The sequence below is a fragment of the Sphaerodactylus townsendi genome, linkage group LG01 (assembly GCF_021028975.2).
Source record: "Sphaerodactylus townsendi isolate TG3544 linkage group LG01, MPM_Stown_v2.3, whole genome shotgun sequence".
NCBI lineage: Eukaryota > Metazoa > Chordata > Lepidosauria > Squamata > Sphaerodactylidae > Sphaerodactylus > Sphaerodactylus townsendi.
Window position 1 is genome coordinate 53,659,254 of NC_059425.1, and position 22,563 is coordinate 53,681,816.

Genomic DNA, 22,563 nt, shown 5'->3' on the forward strand with positions numbered 1-22,563 from the left:
CCCCCCCCCCACTACTTTTTACCACATTGGAGACAAGACATGGGGATTCTTAAGAAATCAGCCGGAATGGCAAAGTGTTCTTGACCAGGCCTAGGCGCACAAGGTCCCCCCACCCACCCATTTTGACCAAGGGAGATCTTTTGCTGGCCCAGATTCTTTTCGGCCTTCTGAGGGATACAGGAGAAATAGCCAAGCAGCATGAAGGCAAAAGCAAAACATCTCTGTTACGCTTGCCTTGAAAACCCTACTGGGTTGCCATAAATTGGCACTTTAGACAGAGCCATTCAGTCAGCAGTGTGTAAACCCACTCTTCATTGCATTTTTAAGGAGTCAGCTCTAAACCCACCATCTACATCTTGGTTCACAGAGGGGTTTTAAAAAAATCCCAACATTATCTTCTTCAGTGGCTTTCCTACTTTCCCCCTAACCAGCTGATATAAAATACATTTGTTTGGAGACCCAAATTATATGCAGTAGTAAACTCTTTGTAGTTTAAATGTGCGGAGGGTCGGGGCCCTTTTCAGCAGGATGACAATACCCGGATCTCAAGCTTGATCCACCCCATCCCACCCCAAAATATTGGCCTGTACGCAATTGTCAGGAACAGGGCCAGACTCCAAACACATGAAGCAAGACGAAAAATCAATCCTCAGAATACTTTCTTGGGAGTAAGCCCCATTGAGTACACTCCTGTAGAATTCTGAGTAGACCTGTTTAGGGTTTCACTGTTTGGCTGCAATCCTAAAGCTCACTTATCTAAGAGTAAGCCCTCCTTAACACAGTAAGGAGTCTACTATGTCTACTACACAGCTATGTAAGCAGGTGTAGTTTACTATGTAAGGAGTCTACTACACAGCTATGTAAGCAGGCGTAGTTTACTATGGACTAATGTCTCAGATGCAGGTGGGACTTAAAGGCAGGATCCTAAATGGGGTTACTAGGAAAAAAGCTCCATGGAAATCTATGGGACATGTCTCGAAGGACAGGCAGGCATTAAAGATTGAAGCGTAACACATTGGAGGAGTCACTTCCACAAGGTTAGGAGCTCACTCTCTGCTCTAGTAACTCCTCCAGCATCTTTCTTTCCATGAAGCCACATGTAAGCACTCCTAATTTAACTAGGTCTTGGCTTCAAAACCGTCTGGTAACCCGATCCTAAATTACCTTTATGTCGAAGTCAGTCCGATTCACCGGGGGGGGGGGGGGTTCATTTACATGGAAGCAAATCCGTTTAGGATTAGGATGCCTATATCCTATATTCTGGCAGCAGGCAGAAGCCAGGCCAGCAGGAGATTACACGTGGTCAGCCGTACAGTTTGGGCGAGTACGGGGTCCTGTTCTGACACATCGGGAGGCTTCTCAAGCCCATCGATCCCAAGAGAATCCAGCTTTTAGGAGATGGATCTCCTACAAATCAGACCGGCTCCTGATAATACAATTGCCTTGCCTCCAGCTCTTTGGGGCACCTTCCTGCAACCATCTTGTTCATAAATAAAGCAGGATCTGTTGTTATTGTTGAGGTTATCAGGATCCCACTTCAGTTTCTATTTGTCCACTGGATCTTGCGCTACACCCGTTCCAAACACTCCGCGTGCTCCCCTACCCCCCATCTCTATTCCTCCGGGGTCAACTGGAGAGGAGGAGGACCGAGCACTTTTACCTGCAGGACGTTGGGGTGCCGCAGCCTCTGCAGCAGGATCATCTCCTTGATGAGCTTGTAGGAGGCCAGCCGGTAACAGTCTTCCAGAGCCCCGAAGAGCTTCAAGCAGTGGTCGATGTCGTGGCCGCCGAAATCGACCGACTTCAGAGCCACCGCCAGGCTGCGGTTGAGCACGGCTTTGTAGACGGCCTTGGTGTAGCCGGAGCCCAAGTAATGCACACCGGTCACGTTGCCGATGTCGCGGCACCCCAGGCGGAGCGGGCTGAGAGACAGCTCCAGTTGGGCGCTGGGCTCCCCGGGGGTGGCCCGGGGCGCGGGCGGGTTGGCCGGGCTCCTCTCCGAGGAGGCGGAGGAGGCGAGCCTCCCGGGAGCGAGGTCCATCAGCCGTCGCTCCAAGGGTCTCGTCAGCAGCCTGGCCCCGGGAACTGCCGCCGCCGCCCGATCCCGCTGCCGTCTCTGGTAGCGCAGCACCTCCTGGTAGCGCTCTCGGATCTGCTGCGCCAAGTCCCCGCGGCTGCTGCGCTCAGCCTCCTCAGGAACGACGGAAGGCGAGCCCGCCGCCTGCTGCTGCCGCCGCTGCTGCAGATCAAAGGCCGGGATGAACAAGACGTTGAGCAAAGTGCCCAGCAAGAAGGAAAGGCAGAAGCCGGCGGCCACGGCCAGCTTGCGGCGCTTCATCGCCCTGCCGGCCGTCCAGCCCTTCCTGCGACGCTCAGCGTCCTCCGCTTTCGCTGCTGGCGATCAGCTCGGCGGCGAACTCCCCTGCAGCATTGCAGACCAGCAGCAATGGCAAAGTGCTCGCGAAATAAAATAAACAATAAATAAAGCCGCCTCCTTAGGCTGTGCCGCCTCCCCGCTGCTGCAGGGCCAGTCGAGCCGCCCGCATGACACTTGCCTCCCGCCCTGCCTTTATAACCCCCCTCGGGCGCTTATTATTAGCTGCACCCCTGCCGGGAGGGAGAGGGGAGCTGGGAGAGGGGAAATAAAATCGCCGAGCGCTCTGCACACATTGTGACGCCACCTGATTGACTGCTCGCTCTTGCCACTGGAACAGGGAGAGCCGCCGCGGGGGGTCGCTGGGAAGCGTAGTCTTCTTCTCGCCGCTGGCAACGGGGAATCGATGGAAGGGCAAACTACAACTCCCAGAGTGCGCTGCTGCTGCTGCTCCGGTTCGCTAGGCGGCAGCGCGCTTGATAACGGTGTAGGCGAGAGGACAGCGCTGAAGGGGACGGTGTGAAAGGCGCCCTTCTTGCAGGACGGAGCGGCGCCTGGAATGCAGCGGCTAGCAGAAGGGTCGGCGTATCTAGCCGTGATGATCTTGATCTCCTAGCAGCAATGAAATGATGAAGGAAGTTTTGGACGGCAGGGAGGGTTTACACTGGGACGAGGAGAGAATCCTGAAGAACTATGTTTGTGCATGTGTGAAAGCGCATCGTGTGTTCTGTGTGTGTCTGGGGAGAGGAGGAGAGTTTTGCATTTGCGGAGAGGTTAAGCTAGACGACCTCATTTCAAACCTGTGATTCTCGGAAGACTCGTGCAGTTAAACATTCTGGCTCCAGTCCTCAGGATTTGGACAGGTTTTGTGCGGGTGTGTCTTTGCATGCCCACGTGTCTCCAGAAGATGCGAGGAAAGGTGTGCAAGTGGGTAGAGCAGACAGAAAGGATGGACGGAGGAAGAGAAGACTGCCTCTTTTTGTCATATTAACTTTCAATCATGCGGAATAAGAGGAATGTGATCGTCAGACTCACGATCTTTTTGACTTAAATACGATTTATACCATTTCTAAACAGTTTTTCTATTTATTTGGGAATCGTGTGGTCTTAAATATGGTTCAGCCTATTTTTCCTTATGTATTTATGTTGCAACGCGTCTTCTACATAATAAGGGCTGCCAATCAATCGCTTATGTCAGACACTCTTAGCTGCAACGTCTCTTAGCTATAACATGCCTCAGTATAGGAAGCCAGGTATTTCGGGGCCGCTCTAATGGTGTCTTATCTGTATCTGATTATCATTGACCATCACAGCGGCCACCATCGAACTGCAGAGTTACATGGGAGCGAACCCCATTTGGACTGCCTTCCCACGGGTAATCATGCACAGGATCGGGTTGCAGTTATTCTGGATTGTCTCGAAGCCATTTGGGAAAGCAACTAGCCTGGGTTCAGTGCCATCACACTCAGAGCACATATTGGCCCGAGTAGCCCACTAAAATATTCACGCAACGGGTGAAATGGATTCCAGCCCATCAACCCTTCCAGCACACACACACACACAAAGAAGCCGGCATAAGCAGAATCCTACTCAGATCTATTAAATGGGATTTAGTCCAAAGAAAGTCTTTTAGGGTTCTTCTGGTAATCTGTGAACCCGTAAGGCGTTACAGGGCTCCATGACATGATAATAGACGAGACTGTCCTTGGAATTGTTCCGAGCGGGTTAGGAGGGAACATGCAACCACCAAATCCATAAGTGCAAAGGGGTTGTTCGAAGCACACATAACCGAAGAGATCCAGAAATTTCAGCTGAGCCGGCTTCGGCGTCCTCTGTTTGCAACTGCTGTACTTGTCCCTGTAGTTAGGAGGTGGGTATTTTTCGGCTGCTTCCAGAACGCTCTCCCTCCCCACCCTCTTATCCACATCAGGAATCACTGCAGGGGGCTGTCTTTCTTGGATCAAGACATACAAACGGACTCGCAAGACACAGAGACCATCCTCTTTTAAATTCCAACCGATCAGTGCAGACTCAGAGGAGTTCTAGTCTGGATGGGCAGTCTTTATGAAGTCAATGGACGCTTGACCTACATGCCTCTCTCCATAGAAAGGGCACCGGTTTTAATCCCCCGCCTGTCGAGAAAGCTCGATATTTTCCCCGGGATGAGAACAATCAAACTTGGGGTCGCCTCTTTTTCTCCCCCCACTCCCAGCCCCGGAGAGCTGCGTGTTGTTGTGACTAAGCAATGAGAACGGAAAGGTCCCCGGCCGGAGCCCGCGAGGCCAGCGCGTTCCGTGTACCCCTCTAGGCTAAACCGAAAGCGCCTGAGCGCGGCAGGGGGTCGCCCTGGCCCGGCTAGAGCTGTGAATGGCAGGGCTGAACGCTAATGGCCCGCTTATCCATCAAGGGCTGCATTACGATGCTGTTAGCAACTAATTAACAAACACAATTAGCCCCCAGAAGCGACACAAAGGCGGAGCGCGTCAGCTGCCAGGGGGAGGGGGGTCGCACAGAGCTGCCATTCAAGCCGCTTAGAGGGAAGGCCCGGGCCCATTCAAGTCCCGCACACAAAGGAGGCCAGGTTGAAATTGACACGGGGGTTGTGCTGCCAACCAGCAGAAGGGAATGAAGGGAGGAGGCCTTCCAATCAAGACATCGATGAGAAAAGGTGAATTTTCCCAGCCCAAATATCACATCTTGTTGCACTCAGCAGCAAATGCATGTGAAATGGATACTCAAGAACTGCTTCATTTTTTTAAAAAAAGATGTTATTTATAGTCCGCCTTTCCCACTAAGAGCTAAGAGAGATTACAGAGCATAAATCAATAGGATGGGAAATAACTCCCATCCCATCACCTTTGGAGGATTTAAACAAATCTCATTAACATGAAAGAAAAAAGCTTGATGAGATTATTACATTTTGTCTCACCCTGACTCCCACTTTTAAATAACCATGAGAGGTAGGCTGGGATGAGTATGGAAGAATCAAATGGGAAAGGTTAGGGGTGAGTTGGGGGCTTCAATTCAGCATATCAGTTTTCTAAGGGCACCCTTATGTTGTGGCAGCAGCAGCTAACAACATCATGGCAATATAAAACAATTGCACTATTCATAATAACCTGACAGAAAAGTGTGGACTGGCTTGTCTCCAGCAGGGAATATGTAGGCTGGGGCTGCAGTGGGCAGCTGACTGCCATGGGGTTGATAAATGACGATGTTTCATTGGCCTCTCCTGCTGCTGTGGCTTGTCACGAGCCACCCTCAGAGAAGAAAAAATGATGGAAAGTCCTTGGCTCCTCCTATAGAAGAAGCTCATGGTTTCAGCAGGTATGGTAAGCACATGACACCGTTCACACACTATGCACACTTTCCCCCTACACTGGAAGAACATCCATGGGGTACCTGGTCCTTTACTTCTCTTCCTATGAATGACCAGCCACTCTGCAGGACCTTTCCATTGCTTCCACCTCCTCCCCCTCTCAATGCTGCCAGTTCTGCAAGAGTGGGGAGAGACTCCTTCCATGTGTCTTGATTCTAAATATTTATGAGTGGCTGCCCCATTGATTTCAATTGATCTTGTTTTAAATAAACATCTCATATTGAGTTGGCACTGAGTCACATTTATTATATTAGACTTACTTCTAAGTTTTAAAAAAAGCCTGTTTAGGATGGCAATGTTAGGCTTTGGAGAACATTTCATGTACATCAGAGGGGTTTACTTGTACCTCATTGTATATCCAATTATTGTAGGATGGTGCTGGCTTTGCCTTCTTTTAGAAACTCAGAAATGTATATTATTTTCAGGGAAGAGAAGAACTGTACAAAGACACAAACATATGTTGGGTGTGCAAAGATACATCATATCAAGCACAGGCACATATCTAAGAATAGCTAGACAAAACAAAAGCACATGTGTAGCAAACAGCAGACTCCAAGCATCAATATATGACTTCATTAACATTATTTATTTCACTGGTTTAAAATATGTATTGTCGAAGACGTTCACAGCCAGAATCAACTACTTGTGGATTGTCCAAGCTGTGTGATTGTGGTTTGGGTGTTTTAGCTCCTAACATTTTACCCACATCTATGGCTATCATTTTCAGAGGCACATCATGGTAAGATGTGATAAAAGTATTTAAAAATACCTTATCACAGCTGATGTTCTTAAGATAGTATGTATTTTAAAATACACAATACCTGCCATTAAAATCTATACAGGACAATAAATAAGTAATAAAACAATGTAAACGATAAAGCATCTATACATTGTAGAAGATAACATTATGTTTAAAATGTAGACAGCAGATAATGGCAACAAAGACACCAGGGAATGAATGACTGAAAGTTGTCCTTTCATTTCAGGACTACATAACTAAAATTTATTCAAAGCTCATCAAAACATCTAAAAATGAGACATCTTTCAGTCTTACTCAAAAGGGGAAACACGATATGTAACACCACTACCCCCATTTTCACATTAGTCAGATGATGGGAATGGTATGGAGGAGAAACTGAGAGTGCTAAGCTTTCCCAGCAACAAGGCCTTGATCCAGATAACCCATAGTTACGCTTCAGTTGTTAGAGCAAAATTAGAAATTTAGACTCATAGAATTTCAGTGGTATTTAGTTTCATTCTCTCTCTCTCTCTCTCTCTCTCTCTCTCACACACACACACACACACACACACACACACAATCTATACAACATCTGTGGCAGGGATTAGTCTTTTGCTTCTGCAAGTTATCATATATATGAATGCCATTCAATCAATCTGCTGCTGTCCAGAGTAATGGAGGGGGGCATTATCATAGTTCAATCAGAACTCTCTCAGGCCATACAGAGGCAGGCAAAGGCAAACCACCTCCAAATGTCTCTTGCCTTGAAACCCCTACAGGGTGGTTGTAAGTCAGTTGTTACTTGATAGCACTTTCTACCATATAACCATTAATAGGGGAGTGGCCAATTCCTTTTCAAGTATCAAAAAATGGAATTTCTATTCTTCCAGGAAAATCAAATGAACAGATTCATCATTGAGGATTTTCTTCTCATCATACTCCAATCAATAATATAATTGTAATCTTCCTTTTAAAGCCCTCTAATTACATTGATAAATTTACAAACATTTATGAACATTTTGGCCAAATTCTAATTTAGGCATACACATTTTACTGTCAGAAAATTAGCTGGTAATATATGGTTAAAAATTCAACTATTAGTATATAATATGTTATATATATTGAATCTATTTATCATAAGTAATATCACTAGAAAAATTTTCCAGCTGACTTTTCTGATCAGTTACTGAAGTCATAATAAATGTCTAGTGACAAGCTGAACTCCCATCAAAAATATGTTCCTGATTTAAATGCAATATTCTTTTAATTGAATGGCATGTAACCACTGAAGTGGTAATTTAAAAAGTGTGGAAGTCTGTTAGTTAACTTGCAGAGAGTTTGAAAGAAGAACAAGCAACTCCATCCAAGACCCTCTGGGTTCTTCCCCTCCTCATTTTTAACTTTAATATATTAAGGTCTCCTAAGTAGTATTTCTTATGAATGACTCATAGACTCTTGTCTCAATATGCTATCTATTAATTGAGCAGTCATAAAGGTTTTAGATGATACGTATGCATGATTCTCAGAAGAATGTGCTGGATTTATTCCTCCCCCAGATTTACAGCTATTTGCTTTTCAACCAAGTGATAAATTATCACTCACCCTGAGACCCACAGGGTTAGTCACTCATGATACAACTGCTTTTCTGCACATTAAAAAGCAGAGAGACACAGCAGTGACTATTCATGAGATTTCAGTATGAAACATTTGAGGATCCGGTTGTGGTGGGTTTTCCGGGCTGTATGGCCGTAGTCTGGTAGATCTTGTTCCTAACGTTTCACATGCATCTGTGGCTGGCATCTTCAGAGGTGTATCACAGAGGGAAGTCTGTTACACACTGTGTCTAGTGAGAAGGGAATGTTTAGTGGGGTATATATTGTCCATGTCCCAGGGTGGGGAACCAATCAGTAAGTGTTTGGGTGAAACTTGCTATGCAAAGGTGTGGTTGAGTGCATTGTATTGCAAGTGGGGGTATCAGTCCATTTACATTTACATTTGAGGATCCATTTGGTCCTGAAGCCTAATGTTAAAAGCACAGGCTGAAAATGAGCAAGTCAGAGTGAAGACAATAGCAATAAAGAGGTCTCAGCTGAACAGTGTGAGGGATTCACAATAACCACGCATTGAGTGTCTGAAACATAGTCTGCACACCTCACAGTGGTCGACCTACAACTCTTGTCTTCACCGCCTCTCTTTCACATGGGTGTGTTTATGCATGCATGCAGAATTGACCCATGAGATTTCAACAGGCTGAAAATACAGTGAAAAGCAAAACAATCAATTAAGCGCCATCTACTGGTACTTGCTTGCTGCTGAAAACTTCCTAAAAACACGAGGCTGTGGGGAGGGGGTTAAGCACTTTAAAAAAACAACTTTGGATTCAAGTAATGTAACCTGCAGTTTTCCTTTGCACACCAAAAGCAAATCCATAGAAACAACCAGCACTTCAAAGCATAGCATTTCAAAGCAACAGCAAAGAGTAGATAAAATTTCAGCACCACGGCTAATAAACACATGGAAAAATGCAACAAGTAAAAAAGACATACATGCAAAAGGAGCTTCCTGCACACATATGGTGGACATGAGAGCCACTTCATGAGTAATATGGGTACCATTTCATCACAACACCGCAAAGAGGAAAGTACTGAATGAGAAAAACTAGTGTGATAAGAGCTACCTAATTGGTTGTGTTATTGATAATCACTAATATACCTGATCAGTTTGGGAAGCCTCACAGGAAGCAGCCAGCACATGGTTCAAGTGTATGTTGAATAGCTTGCTAATACCCTCTGAATTACATATTTCTGTATGCATCTTCTTATATCCTTCTGTATCATTGACCTATCAGATGCTACTTTTCTATATTAAATTCTTTGAGGACGTTCTTTTCACCCACATTGACCTGTTTTCTTGATGTACACCCCAGATCCCAACAATGGACCAAGAACTCACGCGTGAGCTATTGTTATTTCTAATTGTGGATTGCATTGCATTGGAACAATTTCATAACATATTGTCTCTTAAGAACTGCCAACAGAATGAAGCTCATAAAGTGGGACTTCTCCAGCCCCTTGTTTCTACTGCAGCTCTTTGCAACTTGGGAAATTCCTGGAGATTTGTGGGGGGGGGGTGCCTAGTGAATATGGGGGGGGGGTGTCCAGGAGGAATGTGATTCCAAAGAATCTACACTCCAAAGTTGCTGTTTAGTCCAGGGGAACTGATCAATGTAGTCTGGAGATCCCTTGCAGTTCCAGGCCCCACCTGGAAGGTGGCAATACTTCTACTGTTGGGAGTGTAACAGCACAGGGGCAGAGTGGTGAACTGTAGCATAAAGGGGAAGCTTCCAGAAATTGCCATCCTTCTCTCTGCCAACAGAAGCACCATTCTACCCATGGTCCTAATATTACCCTGGCAGAACAGCAATCTGGGATTTAACCCTATGAATTTATAGAATTATTTTCACTAAAAAAAAAGTAACCCTGTTCACAAGTTACAGTGAGAATAAAATTCATGTACAATGCGGTTTTTCTTTATATGTGTGCTGCATAAGTCCCATGGTACATTCAAAACTTGTCTGATCTGAACCCACATTTATCCAAATACTAGTTCCTGATTTCATTTGTAAAGTGAACACACACTGGCTCTTTCTTACAAGCAGATGTGTATGCATTCACTGTGAGTATGCAATGGCCAGCATTCCCCCATGGCAGAATGGGAATTCAGATCTCAGTCTTCCCAATCCTACTCTGATACTCTTATCACTATGCCAATGCTGGTGCTTGATGGTAGCGATCACTAAATAGTTACGGTTGCAAGCTTTTGTGAATGGACAGCCTGCTGAAAAGCAACTGCTGGTAGGGAATTAGGCAGAATCAAATCCCACTACTCCTGTAGATATTAAAAAAACTTCATGGGTTGGACTGACCAAGTTTTTCCAATCGTGAAAAAGGGAAGACTTTTGACTACCGAAAAGATTATATTGGGGATTATGGGACCTTCATGGACAAGACACATGGGATGTGAGCTGTAATAAGAAGGGGAATTAATTAAGACTGAGTGAAAAATTTGGCTGTATTCAGCCTTGTTAAAGTTTGTACAAATATGGTGATTTCAGCCGATTTCTCCCTTCTTGCTTGCCCCCTAACAATCCTGCATTGCATATTATTTTGAAAGATTCTCTCCCCCCACCCCCCATTTTTAATAGTGACCTTTCAGAGGTGCAGGAGATTGCTAGGGAATGGCTATACAGATTACTTCTGCAAACACTTTCCAATCTCCGGGTCTTTTCATAGGGGACTTTCAAAACTCACTCATGCTATTGGATAAATGCATTTACAAATAAATGTTAAAAAGGCAGAACAGGAACTTGCAAAGAGATTTTTAAAAAAGAATATACATCTTAACAGCATTTAAACTTGCAAACTGCAACATCATTTTGGTGTTATATGTAGATACACCTTTATAATTTTATTAAATGCCAGTCTTGAGATGGTACTGCAGAACACTCCAGATTTTGCACGGTGTGAATGAGATGTACATCTTGGAGGTACAGCCGTCTTCAGGGTTAGAATTCCCCTGGGCTGCTGGCATTGTTTTCAGACACCTAACAGCCATTTATCTGCCTCACATCTTAATCTCAAAACCAATTTAGCGGCCTTCACACATAAGCAAAGGAAAACCTCCCATCAAGGACACAATGGAAGCTTTTCCACCTAGAAGATTTCTTATCAGATAATGGAGCAAACATTACCTTATTGAAAAAGCTTGTTTAGCCAGGTACTTTGCATCACAATTTTACTTGGGATGGTTTAGAAGCAGAAATGTCAATAGGCCAAAGTAAAAGGAAGAAAAGGCCAGAAGGGGAGGCTGAAGTCTGTTTAAAAGACTACATGCTGACAGCAATATTGGAGTTTCTTGTTTTAGCCTCTTCAGCAATTAAGAACAGTAATTAACCTTCTTCAAAGAGAAGGGGATTCCGTCATGACTATAAGCCATGGTGACTAAAGGGAGCAAAAAACAGGCAGCAAAACTCTGAATGTCAGTGCTGGGAGGCAACATTGGGAGGAAAGTCTTGGCCTCTATATCCTGTTCGTTTGGCCCTCCAGGGCAACTCTTTGGCTGTTGTGTGAAACAGGATGCTGGACTAGATCAGTGATGGCGAACCTTTTTGAGTGCCCAAATAGCAACCCAAACCCACTTATTTATCGCAAAGTGCCAACCTGGCAATTTAACCTGAATGCTGAGGTTTTAGTTTAGAAAAAACTGGTTGGCTCCCTCTTCCTCCACCCCACCTGCTCGAGCAGGGGCCAGCCTGCTCTAGCCTCCAGCAAGTCCCACACACACCGCTCTGTGCCTCTCTAGCATCTCTGCCTCCTCTGCACCCCGCCTCAGGCAGCAGCCACCCGGACCACCGGCACCAGGCCCGCCAGCCGAGTCCTCCCTGCTTACCACGGTGCGTGCATGTTGTGCTCAGTGGCCCAGGCCAGCCTAGATGTGTGTGGGGGTGTGTGTGAATTTCCGCCCCCCAAATGACGAACTCTGTGTGCGCGTGCCCACAGAGAGGGCTCTGAGTGCCACCTCTGGCACCCGTGCCATAGGTTCGCCATCAGTGGACTAGATGGAGCACTGGTCTGAATTCACAACTGCCAGTTCTTTAGCTGGTTGTTGGCCCTCATTACAATTTGAGCCTCACCCAGAGGCCTAGGAAGTTGCAATGTATCAATGTAGTATTTGTGCAGATCTGCCTTCTGAATCTGCCTTCTGAATCTGACAGATGTTAATTTTGTCAATTTGAACACGTTTCAAGTGCTGCCCTAGTGTTTTCAGGATGGCGTCCAGGGTGCCGATTACCACTGGAATGACTTCAGCTGGTTTGTCCCATAGACGCTAAAGCTCGATTTTCAAATCGTGGTATTTAGTGACCTTCTCGTGTTCTTTTTCAGTGACCCTGCTGTCACCGGGTACTGCTATGTAGATAATGGTCACTTTCTCGTCCTTGATCACAGTGATGTCTGGTGTATTATGTTTCAACATTTTGTCCATTTGGATTCAAAAGTCTTACAGGATCTTGACCTTCTCATTTTCTGTTACTTTCTCTAGACAATGTTTCCACCAGTTTTTAGCTGATCTTATGTTGTAATTCTTGTATAAATTCTAGTGGATGATCTTGGCCACTGAGTCGTGCCTCTGTTTGTACTAAGTCTGGGCAATCTTTTTGCAGCAGCTCAGTAGTGACATTATTATTATGTTACATTTATATACCGCCCCTCTCTTTCCAGGCTCAGGGTAATTCACAACAGTTCATAAACCTCTTCCTCTTAACTTCACAACTCAGTAGAGATTTGAATCTCAATTCAGGCCCAACTCTTAGTCCACTGCACCAAACTGCATTTTTGTTTTAAAAAAACCCTAGTGGCCAGTCACTCCATAATGTAATTATGTGGCGCATGACGAAACAATTCCTTAGTTTTCTGAAGTGACCCCAAGTTCTAGATATGTGTAAGATGGAGGAGGACAGCAGAGGAAAAAAGGGATTAAGTATAATTTTTGTTCACTATCCCCACATTGCTGATTTAAAATTTTTTATAGTTCAGGTTTTAAGATCAGTATTAGCCAGCCCTCTCCTCCAATATAACCCACACCTATTGTTTCTTCTACAAAGTATATCACTTATGAGGATTCCAAGGCAAGAAATGAGCAGAGGTGGTTTGCCATGCTTTCCTCTACATTGCAACCCCAGCTTTTCTGGGTGGCCTCCAATCCAAGTACTAATTTTGTCTGATCCTGCTTAGCTTCTGAACTTTGACACGATCAGGGCAACGTTGGGCAATTAAGGTGTTGCGTTTTTTATTTGCAAACATTTACTACCGAAAAACACCTCAACACCAAGGACCTTTTCTTATCTCACAGGGTTTTTGTTTTTATGTCAGAAGATACCAGTTAACCTCAGATGTTATCAAAATTTTAATTCAGACATCAAAGATTTGTCTTCCTGGATGAACTTTTTCAAACCCTGAAATGAATCATACTGGAGACATGGAGGAGTAGCTATAGACATCCATAAAATCTGCCTTGTAAGGATGTTAGGAAAACTCTTGGTGTAGAAACATACCTATTAACAAATGAATTGTTTAGTTCTGATGCTGTTGGGCCGCTGGTACATTTTAGAAGAAGAAGAAGAGTTTGGATTTATATCCCCCCTTTCTCTCCTGCAGGAGACTCAAAGGGGCTTACAATCTCCTTGCCCTTCCCCCCTCACAACAAACACCCTGTGAGGTAGGTGGGGCTGAGAGAGCTCTGAGAAGCTGTGACTAGCCCAAGGTCACCCAGCTAGCGTGTGTGGGAGTGTACAGGCTAATCTGAATTTCCCAGATAAGCCTCCACAGCTCAGGCGGCAGAGCGGGGAATCAAACCCGGTTCCTCCAGATTAGATACACAAGCTCTTAACCTCCTACGCCACTACAATCTTTTGTTTTGTCTCGAGAAGAGGAGATAAGGCGGACATGGTTGCTCTCTTTAAATATTTGAGGAGCTGTCACTTAGAGGAGGGCAGGGAGCTGTTCCTGTTGGCAGCAGAGGATAAGACTTGCAATCCAGGTTTAAATCAAGGGTGGAAAGGTACCGGCTGGATATTAGGGGAAAATTTTTTTCAGTAAAAGTTGTTCAACAGCGAAATTGGCTACCTAGGGAAACGGTGAGCCCCTCCGCATTGGTAGTCTTTAAACAGTGGCTGAACAAACATTTGACATGGATGCTCTAGGCCAGTGATGGCGAACCTTTTTGAGACCAAGTGCCCAAATTGCAACCCAAAACCCACTTATTTATCGCAAAGTGCCAACACGGCAATTTAACCTGAATACTGAGGTTTTAGTTTAAAAAAAACAGTTGGCTCCGAGGCACACATTACTCGGGAGTAAGCTTAGTGAAGCAACTGTGCAACGCTTTGAGCGGGTGAATCATCACCCTAGGAGGGTTTACTCAGAAGCAAGCCCCATTGCCAGCAACCGAGCTTACTTTCAAGTAAAGGATCGTGCTTTAGTTCTTCCCATGAAAATCAGTGGGGTTTAACAGCACTTAACAGGGTTACCTACACTGCTTCCCCAAAACTAGGTCTTAGGTTTAATGCTAATAATCTCCCTGAAATAATTACACTATTTTCACACTGGGGGCCTGGCGGGGGAAGTGGGAGGGGTGTGGGGGGAGAGGGAAGTAAAACTTTTGCTTTCTAAAATCCAATAAACCCCCCCCCCCACCACAAAATAGAAGACAAGGAAGGCAATCCTAAACAAGAATGCTGTGCAAGAGGTGGGATAACTTCAGGAAAGCTTAATTGGTGGAGCAGCCATCTGATCTGTGATTTTTCCTTCACAGCACTTGACTTCCCACAAAAATGCAACAGGAACAGAAAAATAAAAGCAGTTCTAGCAAAGACCTTGGTGTGCTTTTAAAAAAATCCTAAATGCATCTCAGTTCCTCCATCCTAGGCTTGATCTGCCCAGGTGATCGGCAAAAAACATGGATCTGAGTGTTTGGAAAGGCATATGTTTTGTTTGTTCAACCCCTTGAGCAGCAGCAGCCAGCCTGCTCCAGCCGGTCCTGCATACACCTGCCGCTCTGCACTGCGCTGCTCCAGCGCCTCTGTTCCACTCTCTGCCTCCTCCCCACCCCCTCGAGCAGGGGCAGCCTGCTTTAGCCTCCAGCAAGTCCCACGTGCACTGCTCTGCACCTCTCTAGTATCTTTGCCTCCTTTGCCTCTGCCCCCACCCCACCCCCGGGCAGCAGCCACCCGGAACACAGGCACCAGGCCCGCCAGCCGAGTCCTCCCTGCCCGCCACGGTGCACACACATCGTTCCCAGTGGCCCAGGCCAGCCTAGATGTGTGTGGGAGTGTGGGGTTGATTTTCCACCCCCCACATGACAAACACTGTGTGTGTGAGTCCACAGAGAGGGCTCTGAGTGCCACCTCTGGCACGTGTGCCATAGGTTCGCCACCACTGAAATAAGCTCTTCCCAGTCAAGTTTAGGCCCTTTATCCACTAAATCATACTGGCTTTTAATTTCCAACCATCAGATTTCCTACAGCTCTATGTTATTTGCATAATTGGATAACATCAATCTGGCTGTATTTATTTACTTTATAGCCAGAAGAGGAACACAATCTCAAACAAACATTTTCCAGTGCACTAAAGTGAGTTGCCTGTTTTGTTTTGTTTCATTTTTCACATTTAGCTTCATCTCAGACTCAGTGTTCTTCTTTATATCACCCCTCAACAGAAGCTGCAAAATATACCATTCATTTCAATTTAGAAGCAGACCTCTGAAAGATGGCTGGCCTCAGAAACACTCTGATGTTGAGAGGACCGTTAGAACATAGAAAATGTTTCTTATTATGTACTCCTTTTAGATCTGCCACTGATTAATACTCAGGTTTACCTCTATCCACTGGGTGGGAAAGGCTGTTGGAAGCACCTAACTCAGAATCAGGAATGAATTTACACCAGCTACCTCGCGTGTACTTAATTATACTAAGCTAGAAGAAAAGTCAACAAAGGCTTATAAACAAAGCTACTGTCTGAAGTTAACAGAGACCAGCAAGCAGGCTTCTCAGTGTCAGGACTCTGTGTTTACCTCCAGAGGGAAGGATCAGATTTTGGTGGGTGAAATGACAGAATTTTCAGCCTATATTAAAATCAGACAATCTTATAAATGATATTTTTTGTTATTTATTTATTTTTGCTTCTGAAGATGAGAAAAGGAATCCTTTCCAAATGCTTTGGTCATATGAACTGGGAGACCACCAACCACATGAGCACATGAAACTGTCTTATACTCCGTCAAGGTCAGTACTGTCTACTCAGAGCAGCAGTTGCGATGCAAGACCTCAGGTAGAAATCTTTAGCCTCACTTCTGATTCTTTTCACTGGAGATGCTGGGATTGAACCTGGGACTTCAGGTGCTTTAGTACTGAGGCTTGCTCTTGCAGTATAGTCAACATCTGTGAACAGATATTGGATGGATACTAACTGTTCAGTTTTCATGTTTGCTTTTTGTTTCAGCCATTTCCCTACAAAAACTTGGAAGAATGAGTTCTGCTAGGGATTCTGTCCAAGTTCCAACCCCCTACCAAAACATTTGCTCTTTATTTGATCTTAACAGTCCCTATTGCTATCAGTGTCTTGGAAGCCAAGGGGATCAAACAGAAAAATTAAAAACATTCTTCCCTGCTAAAGATGATAAAGGTTGCAGCAATGTATTGACCGCCCCTTAGGGAAATTGTTTTATTGCTTCACAAACCACAGCCATCCAGCAGGGAAGTGATGAAGAAAAATATATGTTCCCATGACCATACATGAGAACAATAGATTGGACAGGAAAGTTAGAATCAAGCATCTGCATGAACATTGTGTTCTCTTTTTCTGGCGTCCTAACCTGCCCCATTATGAAGGCTTAAGGCAAGTAATAATCAGAGCTTAACAATGCAATCCTAAGGAGAGTTACTCCAGTCTAAACCCATTGAAACAAATGGGCTTAGACTTAACTGGTTGTTACTATTTTAATTGCTTTCAAACTGATTATATGATTTTATATTGTTTTAAATACTGTTGTTGCTGCCCTGAGCCCCTTGTGGGAGGGTGGGGTATAAATACAAATAAAAATAAACAAACAAAACTGGGAGGAATTTTTTGACTTTGTTTCCTTATTCTGAAAGTATCTTTGTGGCAATGGGGAAAACACTTCCACAATCTTTTCATATGGGGTGTTGCACTTCAAACTAACAACAGCTTCTCATTCCCAATCCAAGTGACTGTAATTTTGATGCCAATTTTTGTCTCTTTTCATCAGTTTTATCTTCTGGCAAAAGTGACATTGTCATATCTTTGTATCTATTTTTGTATATCCATTCCTTCTTCCAAAAACACAGGGTAGCATACATGTTCTCTCTTCCCCATTTTTCCTCATAACAATCCCATGAGGTACATTAGGCTCAGAGAGAGCATGATGAATTCAAGGTTACCTGCCAAGCTTCATGCCACTGTGGGGTTTGAACCTGGGTCTGCAGATCTTGCATTGCCAGGTTGCCTGCTATGTCCTCTGGGCTCCTTCTGCTACTCAATTGAGTAGTAGTGTTCTAATGCAATGGAATTCTACCTTGATGGAGCAGCAGGAACAAAATGGAAGGGGGCATTAGCATGCTGTGATGCCGGGATGTACCTAGAAGTGATATCATGGCACCACATGACATTCTAGGAATTTCCCAGATTTTGATTGTAAAAACTATAGATGGTAAAAACAACAGAGATCTGGAGAATTTCTAGAACACCTTGTGATATTGATTTTCACAGGACCCACACAAGGTTCCATGGTGATAACCCTAGCCAAACCCTAATTTTGGAAATTAATCGCTATACCACATTGGCTCCCATATTATCCACCAGATATGAGATGCTAGGGCCCAGCTAGGTGATATGATGTCCCCAGGGGCAACCCAGGGATTCCACAGTCATTTTACCTCAGGATGTCTGTTGCTTTAAAAATGCTATGAAACACTAATTCTTCTCAGAACCACAGCACAGGGGGAGGACAAAAGCCTCTTACTCCCATGCTGTGGTCTCAAGCAGGTTTGTGCTCCTGCAGAATTCTACAAGCAACAGAAATTCTGAGATGAAAGGGCTGTGCCATCCCCAGATTGTTCCTGGGAATGTCATCTGATGTACTTGTGCCTTTAGTGATGGCATCACTCAGGGCAAAGCCAATTCTGAGACAGGCCGCTTCTTGAGCAGACATTTTTCCCACTCTGAACTACCTTAATCCACCCTTATTGACATCATCATGGAGCCACATGTGACTGGTGATGTGATAATATTGCTATTGATTGTCTGTGTACTGTCACTGATTGTCACTGATTGTCACTGACACTTGGCAGAACACCAATTTTTAACAGAAAAAATGATCTTGAAACACTTGCTGACTGGGGCTGAAAAGAGTCCAAATGTATAAGGTTCTAGGAGCTTTTCAAATAATATTTGAGTTCCCACAAGTCCTGTTTTCACACTGAAAATGTTCACTGGAGAACGTTCCACTCAGCCATAACAGGATAGACACAGCCAATCACAAATTTCCATTGCAACGAATGAGGCATGAGTGGTTACCACATGTGATTCATATATATTGCATAGGTTTTCTTACATGGATCCATTGCTATATCTGAAGCAGTTTTTAGGTCCTGATCACTAGTTTGGGGATACAAAACATAGGTCTTTGAGAAGGTCATAAAATCTGGAGAGAATTATTAAGAATCTAAAAACAAATCACTCACAAGGACAAAGAACCATAGTTTATGAAAGAATAAATCTTTTCTCTGTGACCTTTTGCAGTCCTTGGGAGTTAATGAAATAGTGACCAAAAGAGAACCTAGGGATGTAATTCATTTAGACATTCAGAAGACATTTGGCCAGATTGACTTCCTCAGAGGTTATTAAGGAAACCCAGTAACTCCACAGAGTGAGAGGTAACAGGCTGTCATAGAATCAAATCTACTTGTAATTAGACTAGAATAAATAAGCACTTCTAGGTACTGAAAAACATTAATAAAGGAATACCCTAGAGATCATTATTAATAAGCAAGAAATTTGCTATTGGAGTGGAATTTTTAGGTACAGCTACAAATAAATTTGTGAGGAAACTCAGGAGAGTTTTGTAAAATAGCAGCAGTATGTTATATCACGCATAGAAATGTTCAGAAAAATCAGCAGGACATTCTTTTTGCGCTCTCCCCACCACACTTTGCATATTTGATGTATTTCCCCTTTGTACTGCTTGGAAAATTAGAATGGGGCACAAAAGGTTGCCTTATCTTTCTGTATTCCACTCTTCTTCATACTGGGTCAGATCCATACTGAGTTTTCCATTGGTGGAGCAGAACTTTTCTGTCTCTTCTGTTCCACTTTGGGTGATCTCCATGAAATGCTGCTCTCGGGGGATGGAGGATTCTAAGGAACAAAGTGACAGCAGCCTGCAGCCAGTAAGCAGAATCAATGGAAATTGCCAGTTCTGTCTGGATCTATGTAATTCTAGGAGTTCCTAACAGGATGTGTATCTCATTGATCTCCATGCAATTCTGTGAGGACAGTTAGACCTTAGAGATGTACGTATGATTATATCTTTAAATTTTCATAATAGAAAATGTATTGTACTTTTGTAAATATTTGTTATGTCTTGATGAAAAAACTCAGTAAAAGACTGATAATGATCTTGGTAAATCTTTGTATTTTCTTCCATATCTGAGCTGAATATATTCAGTTGATTGTTGCTATTTTCCATATCGTAGCAATCCATTCTTTCAGAGGTTTTTTTATCATGTCTATGACATCAGTATATAAATCATCTGTTGTAAACAGATGCAAAATTAGTTCAATATTATTATGTGTATATCTATTGAGATGCCCTAAAAATTAGTAATCTGATCATAATAAACAAGTACTCAATCATTAATCAGATCCCACACAATATCTTTTTCCAAAACATTGTATTCGTGGGACAGAACCGCTACATGTGCACAAAATCTTCCTGAGCTTGAGACCACCCCCAGCAACTTTCATCCCCACTATGGTACATTTTATTTAATCATTGTGGTCAAATACAAATAATATCCTATGTTGGAAGAAATAGTTGGACTTTTAGTTAAATTATGTGTCAAATTGAATCAGAAATAGATTCATTTAACTCCTGTCCTTTACTTCTGGAATGAATTCCGTAAGGCAATCAATCAGTGGCCGTGGTCCTCTAATTGGCAGTGGAGAGTCCTCCTTATTAAGAATTCCCTCATGACTTCAGTCAATGACTGGTCCTAGATCACCCAATGACATTTATGAGTGAGTAGGGATATGAATCTAACTCAAGTATCACTCTATCTACTAAATCACACTGACATTCAAGTTACAACCTGGCAGCTGATATCTGGGTAAAATTTGAGGTGAATTGTGGGCAGCTTTTCTAGCACTATTTTTCAGGTATATATGGATGGGAGAGGGCTTTTATATCTGTATGTTATTACTGATTTTCACTTTAATAGCCCAATCCAGATCTGGGGGCAGGGAGTTTCTACCGCAGCTGGAGATGGCTTGGTGAATGTGGCACCACACTGCCTCCAAAGGCGTTTGGGTGGCACAGGAAGTGCAGAAATTTGAAACTCCTCCTGCCACCCAAACAGCCCCATATGCTAAACAAGCTGACATCACAATTTCCCCTAATGTATGTCTGTGACTGGGAAGGGGGGCATTCCCAAGTTGAAAGCCTGGTGGAAAAGAAAACACGTGCATTCTAAATATTTCAATTCCCAAGTCAGTGTCAGCAACCAAAGCTGCATTAACACAGCAGTTGCCTTTCAAAGCAACTATTCTGAGAAATGACTGCTGTACAGGTGCAGAAATGGAGCATATGCTCACTATAGTCTTGATTTAAAATGATGAATGGAAATTTTGGGGGGGCGGGGGGACAAAAATAGACATTATGAGTTGAGTAAGTTTGTATTTCAAACCCCTGTTTTATGAACTTTAGCAATATCACTATTCAATATCAGAAAGCAGTGAAATCTCTCAGGGAAATTTTGTAGCAGATTGAAATGTTCTGATTGCAAGGGAGAAATATAAATTGATGTCTGCATGCAGACATAATGCCATTTTTCCAAACCTTGATTCAGAAATCTAATGTCAGTTTTATCTTCTGAGTAGCTTTCCCAGTCTTCAAGATTTTTCAGATCTAGATCTGTTCATCTTTGCAGATGTTTACATTTAGTGATTTCTATAATTTGATAAAACAAAAAGAATTTAACTTAAAATCCAGTTTCCCCATTCTTATTTTCCCAGGAATCACTGCTGGGGATCATGATGAGAATTTTAAGGGGGGTAGGTTTTTGGTTTTGTCACTATCCTCCAGTGTACTAATTAGTGTACTAATTAGAAATCAAACAACTAATTGAGGCTGGCTAATAGAATTTTAACTCAAACAGCTGTTGGAGTATTTTGTGAGAGAGACTGGTGAGGAGCAGAGACCCAGGACTGGATAAGAGGCCCTGTTTTTGTACATTCAAGCATGAGTCTGCAATCTTTCTTCTCCACATACACCTATTTATATGATCAGAAAAGTTTAGCTCTAACTGATAAGACAGGGAGTATTCGATCTATCTGAGGTAAAGAGCTCATTGGTGATAAAACTCTCTGTCCTATGTTTCATAATTCCCAGGAATAGAAAAGAATCAGCATGGGTGAAGTGGTTAAGAGTGGTGTACTCTAATCTGGAGAACCGGGTTTGAGTCTCCATTCCTTCACATCTGCAGAATATATTCCTCACCCTCAAGGGTCATGACATTCAGACAATTCTTTTTATAAAGTAAGCCCTGACTCCCCAAAGTCTTTTGTAAACAACAAACTCTGTCTTGGTAAGGCATAACCTCTGGGAAAAACTGCTTTCTCTCTCCCTTCCCAGGCTTCCAGTGATTCCTTCTGAACTCTCCCAGCTTTTATAAAGATACTCCCTTCAGTTGTAAGCCATGTTTGAAGCTAATTAACCCTGAGGAGCCAGCAGCTGGTAGTTGATTTATTGCGAACTTCACCCTGCAAATACTACAGAGAAACCAATTCAAAACCCATCTTTATATTTCATTATATTCATTATGGGGTAGACAGGAATGTAGTGAAGGCATGAAATCTTTTGGGATTTCCTTAACCTTTGTAAGTAATGTTCAGTTTGCTTTCTCCTGAACTGTTTTGTGACTGTCACTATGACAAGTACTTTTAAGAAGTTTAGCCAGGGATGAGGCCATTCAGATCACCTGTAGGGATATTGACAGCATGGAAGGATGGGTCAACTTTGAGCTGAAATCTTCCTCCACTCATCGCTATAGCAACAAAGCCTCAAAGCTGAGCCTTTATTATTCCAAGTCTTCCAATAAATTATATCAAACAAAATAAACAGTCCACATATATTTGACTTAATACTTACAAGTAGCAAACTTTCTCAAAAGCATTTTCGTCAAAAAATAAAAAAGAAATTGAATATAGCAACTGATAGCCT

At 43.5% G+C, this 22,563-nt stretch overlaps 1 protein-coding gene across 1 annotated transcript in view; it reads right to left on the minus strand.

Moving 5' to 3' along the window:
- Nucleotides 1–2,640, minus strand: part of PKDCC (protein kinase domain containing, cytoplasmic) — a 61,448-nt gene extending 58,808 nt beyond the window's left edge. The window contains exon 1 of the mRNA XM_048504821.1: nt 1,661–2,640. Within this exon, the coding sequence (XP_048360778.1) occupies nt 1,661–2,338 (678 nt within the window). The 5' untranslated portion in view covers nt 2,339–2,640. The remainder of the gene's footprint in view (nt 1–1,660) is intronic.
- Nucleotides 2,641–22,563: the final 19,923 nt, after the last annotated feature.